At 42.3% G+C, this 12,049-nt stretch overlaps 1 protein-coding gene and 1 long non-coding RNA gene across 11 annotated transcripts in view; both read right to left on the bottom strand.

Annotated features, from left to right (window-relative positions):
• Positions 1 to 7,460, bottom strand: part of TMEM67 (transmembrane protein 67) — a 109,370-nt gene extending 101,910 nt beyond the window's left edge. For 5 of the 9 annotated variants that reach the window (XR_016235817.1, XR_016235818.1, XR_016235816.1 and 2 more), the window contains exons 1-3: positions 7,157 to 7,456; positions 4,979 to 5,067; positions 676 to 769 (exon numbers count right to left, since the gene is read on the bottom strand). Coding sequence is in view for 2 of the 9 variants with exons in the window: in XM_070075288.2 (XP_069931389.2) it covers positions 676 to 769; positions 4,979 to 5,067; positions 7,157 to 7,379 (406 nt within the window). In the remaining 7 variants the exon portion in view is untranslated. Of the gene's footprint in view, positions 1 to 675; positions 770 to 4,978; positions 5,068 to 7,156 lie in introns of all 9 variants that reach the window. The other 4 variants (XM_089335528.1, XM_089335530.1, XM_070075289.2 and 1 more) reach the window with 4 other exon arrangements.
• Positions 7,461 to 10,669: 3,209 nt separating this feature from the next.
• Positions 10,670 to 12,047, bottom strand: LOC149126273 (uncharacterized). Of its 2 annotated transcripts, none has more exons than XR_016235815.1 (2): positions 11,889 to 12,047; positions 10,670 to 11,420 (listed from the first exon to the last, which is right to left on the bottom strand). It is a non-coding gene; the product is annotated as an uncharacterized LOC149126273 (long non-coding RNA). The 2 variants fall into 2 exon arrangements; XR_016235814.1 differs by lacking the exon at positions 10,670 to 11,420 and adding an exon at positions 11,455 to 11,709.
• Between the last annotated feature and the right edge of the window lie 2 nt (positions 12,048 to 12,049).

The following is a 12,049-nucleotide window of genomic DNA, read 5'->3' as shown; positions in this document are numbered from 1 at the left end:
AGATACTTTTAATTACCAAGCTATTTAAATTAAAGTCCTTTTCAAAAAGCAAACATGGGGCTAGTGTTGTGGCTAGGCTGCTGCTTATGATGCCAGTATGCCATATCATAATGCCTGATTGAATACTTCTGATTCCATTCCAGTTCCTTGCTAATGTGCCTGGGAAGGAAGCAGAAGATGGCTCAAGTATTTGGGCCTCTGCCACCCATAAGGGAGACCAGTTTGGAGTTTCTGGCTCCTGGCTTTGGCCTGGACCAGTCGTGGTTGTTGTGGACATCTGTGTATTTGGGGACTGAATCAGTGGATGGAAGTTCTGGCTGTCTCTTTATCTTCCTCTCTGTGTAACTCTGCCTTTCAAATAAATAAATAAGTCCTGAAAAAAATAAATAAAATAGAAAGTATCCAAGAAATTATGAATTGATACTTAAAAAACACACAGCTATAATGTAAATTAAAAATGTTATCTCAAAAATTAGAAAGAATGAGAGAAGGAAGAAAATTATCACTGTATTCTTAGAATTGTATGTGTGAACTACTTTCAATTGATTCTTTGTATTAAAATAATTTTTTAAAAATTGAAACAAATTCCTTTCCTTTATAAAGTTAAAAAGACCAAAAAACACAAACACATATGAAGATTCATTGTTACCATTTCATAAACAATCTAATTCTTACCTAAAATATGGCCAGTGGGACAGTGGCATTTTCCTTCTGCAGTTAAGCCACTAGGACAAGAAATGCAGTTCCAGCCATCTTCAGTAACACCTTTCTAAATTAAAAAAAAAAAAAAAGAACTTTATTCCACTTTTAAGCTGAACTGCCTCTTCTTAATCATATAGGTTCAAAAAGCCACAACAGTGTAACTTTTAGTGAATATTCAACACCATACATGTGTGAGATGTGTAAGAATTCCCTGGGACAGCGAGGTGGCATAGATGTGTTAAGCCTCCACCTGCAGTGATGGCATCCCATATCGGCACTGGTTCAAGTTCCTGCTGTTCCATCACTTGCAATTCAGCTTCCTGCTAATGTGCTTAAGAAAGCAGTAGAAGATGGCATAAGTGCTTGGGCCCCTGTATCCATGTGGGAGACAAGGAAAAAGCTCCTGGCTTCTGGCTTCAGCCTGGCCCAGCCCTGGTGGGTGAAGCCATTTGGGGAGTGAACCAGCAGATGGAAGATCTCTTGATCTCTCTCCCTTTCTCTATCTCTACCTTTCAAATAGATAAATAAATCTTCAAAAAAAAATTCCTTGAGGCCAGTGCTATGGCGCAGTGGGTTAAAGCCCTGGCCTGAAGCGCTGGTTCGAGACCCGGCTGCTCCACTTCCAATCCAGCTCTCTGCTATGGCCTGGGAAAGCAGTAGAAGATGGCCCAAGTCCTAGGGCCCCTGCATCCACGTGAGAAGACCTGGAGGAAGCTCTGGCTCCTGAATTTGGATCGGCACAGCTCTGGCCATTGCAGCCAATTGGGGAGTGAACCAGCGGATGGAAGACCTCTCTCTCTTTCTGCCTCTCCTTCTCTCTCTGTGTAACTCTGAGTTTCAAATAAATAAATAAATAAATCTTTAAAAAAATTCCCTGAATAGCTAATTCATACTTATTTTCTAAAATTAATTTATATATTAATATATGTAGATACTATTAAGAGATCAATTTTTGGTAATAGTTCTTCTTCATGATCTTTAGTTCAAAAGGATTCTTTCATAATTAATTTTGTCATTTAATTTTTCCATTTACAAATACGAAGATTCTTAAAAAGTTTGTAGAAAACTGAACTAAAGGATGTTTATTTTGGTCCAAACAATTTTGAAAGCCACACAGAGATCTTCAAAAAGTTCATGAAAAATGTGTTTTATGGTAAAAATATGTATGCACTCCAAATTTTTTTGCAGCAAAATAAACACCTTTTAATTACATTTTTCCATGAACTCTTTGAAGTACCTTTGGATACTTCAAATATTAATACCTTAGGATACAACAAATATTAACAGAATTTAGTAAATGTTCCAAAATTACTTTTTAAAAAATCCAAATACATTAACTTTTAAAATTTAATTTTTGAATATTATGGTATGTAGATACATAATATTGAGGCCAATGTTGTAGCATAGTTAAGCCAACGCCTGAGACACCAGCAGTCCCACTTCTGATCCAGCTCCTTGCTAGCGTCCCTGGGAAAGCTGTGGAAGATGGCCTAAGAGCTTGGGCTCCTGCCATCCATGTGAGAGATCCGGATGGAGTTCCAGAATTCTGGCTTCAGCCTGGTGGGGCCCTTGCAACGGCCAATGGGGAGTGAACCAGGTAATGGAAGATCTCCCTTTGCCTCACCCACTGTTTCTGTAACTCTTTCAAATGAGTCAATAAATATTTTATTAATTTGAAAGGCAGAATTAGAGAGAGAGGAAGAGACAGAGATCTTCCATCTGCTGGTTTACTCCCCAACAAGCCACAACAGACAGGGCTGGGCCAGACTGAAGCCAGGATCCAGGAGCTGTAGCCTAAGTACTTGGGCCAGCTTCCAATGCTTTCCCAGGTGCATTATAAAGGAGCTGGACTAGAAGTAGAGCAGCCAGGACATGAACTGGTGTCCATATGGGATACCAGCATCACAGGCAGTGGCTTAACCTATTGTACCCCAACGCCGGCCTCTAAAATGAATCAAAAATTGTGTACTATCAAAGGATTTGGATAAAGAATATCATGCAAAATAGAGGTTATTATATAATTTAGGAGAAACCTAGGCAAAAAACATAGCAATAGCATGAATATAACTAAACTTAATAGCTGACATCTGATTCTAGTTCCAGCTGATCCACTTGTGATCTAGCTCCCTGCTAATGTCCCTGGGAAAGCAACTGAAGTTGGCTCAAGTGCTTGTGGCAGCCCTTTGGGTAATAAACCAGCAACTGGAAGATAAACCTTTCTTTAAAAAAAAAAAGATTTTTTTATTTATTTGAAACTCAGAGTTACACAGAGAGAGAAGGAGAGGCAGAAAGAGAGAGAGGTCTTCCATCTGCTGGTTCACTCCCCAATTGGCTGCAATGGCCAGAGCTGTGCCGATCCAAATTCAGGAGCCAGAGCTTCCTCCAGGTCTTCTCACGTGGATGCAGGGACCCAAGGACTTGGGCCATCTTCTACTGCTTTCCCAGGCCATAGCAGAGAGCTGGATTGGAAGTGGAGAAGCCGGGATTCAAACCGGTGCCCATATGGGGATGCTGGTATTGCAGCCGGTGGCTTTTTACCTGCTACAGTACTGGCCCCTCTCTGTCTCTTGATCTCTCTAACTCTTGTCTTTCATATAAACCTTGTTTTATTTTAAAAAGAAAAAGATTATATTTGGTGATATATTTATACAGGACTTTTAAAATTATAAAATATTTAAATAATGCCACTAAAGAATAAATCTGCTTTGGCACCATTTTTTTTTTACTTTTTTTTTTTTTTTTTTTTTTTTGGACAGGCAGAGTGGACAGTGAGACAGAGAGAAAGGTCTTCCTTTTGCCGTTGGTTCACCCTCCAATGGCCGCCGTGGCCGGCGCACCGCGCTGATCCGATGGCAGGAGCCAGGAGCCAGGAGCCAGGTGCTTTTCCTGGTCTCCCATGGGGTGCAGGGCCCAAGCACTTGGGCCATCCTCCACTGCACTCCCTGGCCACAGCAGAGAGCTGGCCTGGAAGAGGGGAACCAGAACAGAATCCGGTGCCCCGACTGGGACTAGAACCTGGTGTGCCGGCGCTGCTAGGCGGAGGATTAGCCTAGTGAGCCGCGGCGCCAGCCCATTTTTTTTTTACTTTTTATTCTTGGCAATTAGCTAGGATCAATACATACAAAAACATAATATCAAAACTGTAATCGGACTATAAGTAATAGCCATAAATTAGAGTAACTGGTAACTTTATAAATTCCCAGATTTAATAGTTTTTATATGACAATGAGAAGAAATACTATTATAAAAGTCAGAAAAGTCACACAGAAATTATCCAAAATGGCTGAGAAATATATTTCTATTAGTCAAGAAATAACATATATAGTAACTATTAATTTGTTAATTTTCCAAAAATGTTTATATAATGACTAATAGCAACAAATATTAATTAACCTATTTACTGATGCAACTGATGCTTCATGAACTTCTTACTTTAGATATCCTTATGAACATAAGTCATTACATAAAACTGCTGGCCCAGAGAAGACACTGAACTCAATCTGTACCAGTCATACTATATAAAAGTTCAAGGAAATAAAAAAAAACTATAGAGGGATATCAGATTTATTGCCCCAAGATAAAATTAACTTTTAATTCCATTTTCCATAAACTTTTTTTTTTTTGACAGGCAGAGTGGACAATGAGAGAGACAGAGAGAAAGGTCTTCCTTTGCCGTTGGTTCACCCACCAACGGCCGCTGCAGCCAGTGCGCTGCGGCCGGCGCACCACGCTGATCCAATGGCAGGAGCCAGGTACTTATCCTGGTTTCCCATGGGGTGCAGGGCCCAAGCACCTGGGCCATCCTCCACTGCACTCCCTGGCCACAGCAGAGAGCTGGCCTGGAAGAGGGGCAACTGGGACAGAATCCGGCGCCCCAACCGGGATTAGAACCCGGTGTGCCGGCGCCACTAGGCGGAGGATTAGCCTAGTGAGCCGTGGTGCCGGCTTCCATGAACTTTTGGCAGCATCTTCATATGTGTATTAGTAATCAATTTTAATTTATTATCAAACTATTCTATGAGGCAAAATAAAAGAAGCAAATTTTTATGGCTTTGTGGTTTTTTGTATTTCAGATTAAAAAGAACTACTTTTCTCTTTTTCTGTGTTTGCATGAAATTTCATTGATCTCCCAAAATTTTCTCTAGTAAAAGTAAATTTAGTACAGTAATTTTAAAGTTTGTGAGTAAGCATTAAACATTAAATTGTAGTATGAAAAATAAAAGCACTGAATTTATTACTTTTACAGTAAAGTTATTTTAAAATAAATTCCCCATACCATGTTCTCCGGGCACTTTTTACAAATAACAGCAGATCCTCCATTATTAGAGATCATCTGAAATCCTGGTAGACACACACATGAAGTACCTAAAGGGAAAAGAACCAATTTTGTCACTAACAACTGAAAATTAAGCTCAAAGACAGGAAAATTTTAACAATTCTTAAGATTTGCAGAAGTAGCATAGTGGTTAATGGCAAGACACCGAAATCAGTACTGCGTGGGTTCAAATCCAGAAACATATTCCTCAGATTCCAACCCGAGTTCTACTTAACTGAGTAAACTTGGGCAAGTTACCGAGTGTCTCTGTGCCTTGCCTTCCTCTTCAGTTAAATGGAGAAAACAGCAGAAGCTACCTTCTAGGGTTAGTATGAGTAATCATATGAAAAGATCTGAGAAGAGTCTACAGCACACAGTTAGCACTGTATTGCTACCATGTTAAGTGCAAGTCTAATTAAACTACTGAACTATTCGACTATTTAACTGCTGTGGGAAATTTCACACTTCTTGTTTCTAAACCATATGCATATATTTAATGAATTCAAATTTACTTAACCAGCATTTTATTTGTAAAGTTATCTTAATTCAAATAAATTACTATTTCCCACTGTACAGACAGCAAAAATTGTAAGACGAGCACTATTTTCTTATTAGATAAGAAAGAAAAGCATTCTCTAAGGAGCCATTAAGTAGAAACAGTAGCTATAGGAGTCTTTGTAGTATAGCACACACAGTAGTTTGATTCATAATTATGAAAGTAATACGTAGAGTCTGAAATACTTTATCATTCATATTTTTGAAAAACTTATCTGAAAGGCAGAATAGCAGAGGGAAAGGAACAGAGAGATATCTTCCACCTGCTACTTCACCCCCAAAAGCCCACAGAAGCCCAGGCTGGGCTAACTGGAAGTCAGGAGCCAGAACTCCTTCTGTGTTTCCATGTGGGTGGTAAGGACTCAACTACTTGAGCCATCATCTGCTGCTGCCTTCCTAGGTGGACTGGCAGGAAGCCAGATCAGCAGTGCAGGTTGCTGGGACTTGAACCAGCACTCTGATATGTGATGAGGGTTGTTTAGACCATTGTGCCACAAGGCCTGTGCCTCATTTGTATTTCTTTTCCTGAACAACTTGACCTTTCCTGACTCAAAGAAGGATATACCAAATCCAAAGATGGCAGAAAGTTAATACAACATGACTAAATTGATATAGGAAACATCCCAGAATGGGCCCCTTGGGTTAAGCCGCTGCCTGAAATGCTGACATCCCATATCTGAATGCTGGTTCAAGTCCCAGCTATTCTGCACTTCCTGCTATTGTGCCTGGGAAAGCAACCAGGAATGGCCTAACTACTTGAGCCCCAGACATGCCTGTGCCAGAGTTTCAAGCTCCTAGCTTCAGTTATCTGGGGGGTGAACCAGTGGATGGAAGATTTCTTTCTCATTGTTTTCCTCTTTCTGTTACTATGGCTTTCAAATAAATAATTCTTTTAAAAAAATCTGACTTTGGAATATGAGAAAAGACTTCTGAGCAACTTCTGTGAGAACTAAGACCAAATGCTGAACGTTTTAGGAAAAAAAACTTAATCTAAAGAGACTTTACAAGCAATCACTTATTTTCAACAATAAGAGGGAGATAAGTCCTTTTAAAAAATCTATATTAGAGGCACAATGTAAGTGGAAATACATGGGTTGAGACTGAGGGCAAAGAGACATGAATTCTTCCAGTCCCCAGTTCAGAAGACCCAGAAGTCATCAACCTCATCTGGGCTTCATTTTCCCTGTTTGTACTGGGGAGAATGAAGTGATCATAGTTAAGTCTCCTCTAGCTCTAAATTTCTGAGACTTGAAAAGATACAGGATTATTAAAGTTTGCAAGTGCCAATTCCCATTTCTTCCCAAATCTTTCCTTCACCTCAGATTTCTTCTCTACCATAACTTTTCTAATAACGGTAGGAGGCTTTCCAGGTGCCGCCCTAACGATTTCCATGACCGATAGCGGACTCAGGGTTCCCCAAAGTCCTTAGTGGACCAACTGCGATCTCCCGAGGAAACCCTTTTCTCAGGCGTCGACACGTAACATTTATGAAACATTCCCCCTGCAGACGAAAAGGTGTCTCGGCCTGGGGACTGCGCCGGGAAAGGGAGCGTTAAAAGCCAGGCCCACTCCAAACGGTCTCACCTCCAGGACTCTGCCTCTGGTTGGCTCCACACGGGACACAGGAGAGTGCAGATATATCGAAGTACTGGTTGTGGCCGCACGTCTCCGGCTGCCGAAAAGGGAATGAGAAGGTCTGGGTATGGGAAACGCTGGAGCACACCAACAGGAGAAACGCTATCAAACCCGAGGCTGGGAACATAGACCAAACCGCCATTTCCACCGAAGCCTCACGGCGCGTCGCCATGGTAACCGCGCCGGCGGCGGTCGCGCAGTTTTCACCGTCCCATCGGCCTCTGCGGCGGCTCCGCTGAGCGCATTGGACCACCAAGGTTTGGGGTCCCGGAAGTCTCCGCCTGCGACGCTTGGTTGCTAGGTTACTTAAGCCTTGAGGAAGTGGCGGTTCTGAGACACTGAAGAGTAGACGCGGGCTGTTTAAAATGTGTCTTTCAGGGATCGGCTTTGTGGCGCAGAGGGTTAAAACGTGTATTTTAAACTCCTATGCGAGCCTCTAATGGAAAATCAGAGTCGAGAAACAATACTACAGCAAAGAGTATATCCAATTAGAGCTCATAAATTAATAACTATTGTTTCATGAAACCCTTAAAAAATGATCTTTAAAAATTTATCCAGTCTCCGCCCCCTGCCACGAGGCATCTCAAATAAGCCCAGGTTGGAGTCTCTCTCCCTCTCTCTCTTTCTCTCTACCTCCCTCCCTCCGCAGATGGCTGCAACAGCCAGAGCTGTGCCAATCTGGAGTCAGAAACCTCCTCCGGGTCTGCCACGCGGGTGCAGGGGACCAAGGACTTGGGCCATTTTCCACGGCTCTCCCAGGTTCATAGCAGAGAGCTGGATCGAAAATGGAGCAGCCAGGACTCGAACCGGCGCCCGTATGGGATGCAGGTGCTGCAGACCAGGGATTTAACCAGCTGAGCCACAGCGTCTCCCCCACATTGAGATTTTTTTTTTATTCCGTATTTTATATGCTCAGGCATACAGCCTCATTTGTTAGCCTACTGTATTGATAGAGTGTTCAGGATTGCAGTCTCTTTCGTTTTTCCATCCTGGAGACAAAATTCATTTTTCTTAGGCAACAAATTATTCAAGTCGGAATTCAGAGGGTCCTATTCAATTGTTATTTATCATACATCAATCACTTGTTGAGTCTGTCTTTTGAATCTGACTTCTGTCACACACAACTGACTAAGCTCCTTTGTTTAATGAGTAGTATTCAAAGAGTGCTCCTATGGTCACTAGAGTTTCTGGAGATGTGCCTCTGCAGATGACAGCAGGGGATATGTTGGCAAGAAGCATGAGGGCTGCCAGAGAAACATCATATTTCCATGTTCCATGCCTTTTTTTTTTTTTTTTTGGTATTTTACTATGTGCCTTGCTTAGTGTTTTCATTTAGTATTAGCTCTTTTTTAATCTGTACAACTCCACTCTTGCCATCTTCCTTAGATAAATTGAGGCTCAGAGAGATTTAGCAACTAAAGTGGCACAGCTAGCAAGTGGCAGGTTTAGGATTGGAACTCTAGTATTCTGATTTCTGTGCCAGTCTTATTGATTTCTAAGTTATACTGGAGTTTATTGTGTGCCAGGAACTGTACTGTTTTACAAGCATTATTTAATTTGTTCATTATAAATGTCCTATATTATGGGTACTATTATCTTTGCAAAATGAAAAGGAATTTATTCACAGTCATAAAATGGCGGATCTGGATTCACATTTGGATCTGCCTGACTCAAGAGCCAATGGTTTTAATACCTGTGCTTTACACATCTTCCTGTGTGTGATGACCAGCTGAATGTGTATGCTTTCTTCTCTGCTGAGTATGAACTTCTTGAGGAAATAAGACTATCTTCTTTATTGTCTTTCAGGAGCCTTAGCAAGATGCTTGATACATAGTCCCTGAGATGCCAGTTGAATTGGATGCAAGACAAGGTATGCAAGAAGGAAGAATGAAAGTCTCAGGGGTTAAGAAAGCCAAGTAGCAGACCAAATGATGCAAGGCTGTTTTTGTGATGTTGAGGCGCTAAGAAAGGCAGCTGCAAATGATCTCATATAAAATCATCCAAGAGAATGGGCAGTGCAGCCTTTGTGGCAAAATGCCCTGGGAAACAAACTTTGTGGACAGCACTCTAGAGTGGCTATCGCTCTTTGTGGTCATTGTGTTTCAGGGTCTTCTGTGTGTTGTTCATTTTCTCTTTGATCGCCCAAATAATTAGGTTTTCTTGTAGACACACTAAAGAACAATAAACTATTCCATAACCAGAATACAAGGTGGTTATACCCAAATAACCTTCATTAGAACTTTCCTCTTAAAAAATTATAGTATGATCATTTAGAAAAAGACAAGAAGCAGAATATAAAACATAGACATTCACCATAGTGTCCTATGGTGTATAAAGTCTGTGTGTATAGAAGGGAGATGGTTTGCCCAGAACAATGAAGGAAGCTATGGGAAACTGACAATGCCTGGTGAAACCTTTCCAGGGGAGTGTGACCTGATGCCCTTAGCCATGTGAGTCCTACAGTAAGTGTTCAATAAGTGATAGCTATTAGATGTGTGGGAATGCCTCCAAGGAGCCTTAATTGAGAATCACGTTTTTTTTTTTTTTTTTTTTTTTTGACAGGCAGAGTGGACAGTGAGAGAGAGAGACAGAGAGAGAAAGGTCTTCCTTTTGCCGTTGGTTCACCCTCCAATGGCCGCCGCTGCAGCCGGCGCACCGCGCTGATCCTGGCAGGAGCCAGGAGCCAGGTGCTTTTCCTGGTCTCCCATGGGGTGCAGGGCCCAAGCACCTGGGCCATCCTCCACTGCACTCCCTGGCCATAGCAGAGAGCTGGCCTGGAAGAGGGGCAACCGGGACAGAATCCGGCGCCCCAACCGGGACTAGAACCCGGTGTGCCGGCGCCGCAAGGTGGAGGATTAGCCTATTGAGCCACGGCGCCGGCTGAGAATCACGTTTTAAGATTATTTAATTCCTCATGTTTGATTTCCAAGCATAGCAAACAACTCTGATAATTTGACTTTGTATAGAAAGCATTCTAGTAGTCGAGAAAAGTGCTAGTCACTTTGAATTGATCTCAAGTTCATTTTAGTAGAATTTATTCTTCTTATCAGTGAGTATGGTCCAGATTGACACTCGAGAGTATTGCTTCTGTGTACTCGTTTAAAGGGAGTCTGCTTCAGAGGACACAATCTTCTCTCTGTGTAATACAGAGTGTTGGTCTCTTGGAGGCAAACTACCAGGGTACAATGCCTGGTTTTATCTTGTACTATCTGTGACCTTGGGCAGACTATGTTATCTTCCATGTCTTTATCTGGAAAACAGGAGAAATAATGGTACCTACTTCTGGAAGTAGTTAAGGGTAAAATGAGATGAGGCACAGGGACCAGCACACGGTAAACCCTCAATAAATGTTAAGTGTTTAATGTCAGCCTGCAGGTGAGGACCAAATCCTATATATATATTTTTTCAAATCCTATATTATCAAGGTACATAATACCTAATCAATGAGCAAGCTCCCCAAGCTGGCATTGTCTGCTTTTATTTTTTCTTTTCTTTCTTTTTATCTTAAATATTTATTTATTTGAAAAACAGAGTTACAGAGAGGCAGAGGCAGAGAGAGAGAGAGAGAGAGAGAGTGAGAGAGAGAGAGAGAGAGGTCTTTCATCTGCTGGTTCACTCCCTAGATGTCTGCAATGGATGCATCTGGGCTGATCCAGAGCCAGGAGCAAGGTGTTTCTTCCAGGTCTCCCACGTGGGTGCAGGGACTCAAAGACTTGAGCCATCTTCCATGGATTTCCCAGGCCATAGCATAGCTGGATCAGAAGTGGGACAGCTGGGTCTTGAATCAGGGCCCACATAGGATGCTGGCACTGCAGGTGGTGGCTTTACCAGCTGTGCCACAGCATCGGCTCCTCTTTTTTCTTTTTAAATTAAGATTTATTACTTATTTGGAAGGCAGAGTTACAGAGAGAGTGAGAGAGAGGTGGTGAAGACTGAGAGAGATTGTCCATTGGGTGGTTCACTTCCCAAATGACTGCAATGGGTGGGGATTGGGCCAGGCTGAAACCTGGAGCCTGTAAGGACATCTGGGTCTCCCTAGTGGCATCTTCTGCTGCTTTCTCAGGCGCATTAACAGGGAGCTGGATCAGAATTGGAGCAGCCAGGACTCAACCAGGTCCTATATGGGATTCTGGCCATCCCAGGCAGAGGTTAAACCCTCTGCAACAAAATGCCAGCCCTTGTTTTTCAATTTTCCAGACTGGCTCATCTATTGCTGCAAAAACAAAAAAAATAGAAGATGGCAACAATTTTTAAAATATATGTATGTATTAAGATTTTATTTATTTATTTGAGAGGTAGAGTCACAAAGGGAGGGACAGAGAGAAAGTTCTTCCATCCACAGGTTCACTTCCCAAATCTAAGCTGATCTGAAGCCAGGAGCCAGGAGCCCCTTCTGGGTCTCAACGCGGATGCAGGGGCCCAAGCAGTTGGTCCATCTGGAGAGCTGGGTCGGAAGCGGAGCAGCCGGGATTGGGATGCAGACGCGCAGGCGGAGGCTTAGCCTACCGGCCCCAACAACACATTCATAAAAACACGTCGCAAGGTTATTAATGTCGGTGAAATCGATTAAGCAACATGCAGTTATTAAGCCCTCAGGCACTGCAATATTTGGCGAACTTGTAAGGCGGTAAAATCAACATTCCTGTGGCTTTTTAGAGCTTTCAAGTCTCAGAATGCTTACCCCACACGGTAATCGCAGAATTGACAAGACAAGAAATAGCCAACTTTTCTGTTTTTGTGTCTCTTTCTATAGCTCCTAGAAATCTTGAAAGTTTGCTCGCTGTACTTAGCAGTTAGCCGCTACAGTCTCATCACAACAAACACTTGACCAACCTCGCCCTC

The sequence above is a fragment of the Oryctolagus cuniculus genome, chromosome 6 (genome assembly GCF_051225735.1).
Source record: "Oryctolagus cuniculus isolate XC-2025 breed Fujian yellow rabbit chromosome 6, ASM5122573v1, whole genome shotgun sequence".
Lineage (NCBI taxonomy): Eukaryota > Metazoa > Chordata > Mammalia > Lagomorpha > Leporidae > Oryctolagus > Oryctolagus cuniculus.
This window is presented reverse-complemented; position numbering and strand designations above follow the sequence as displayed.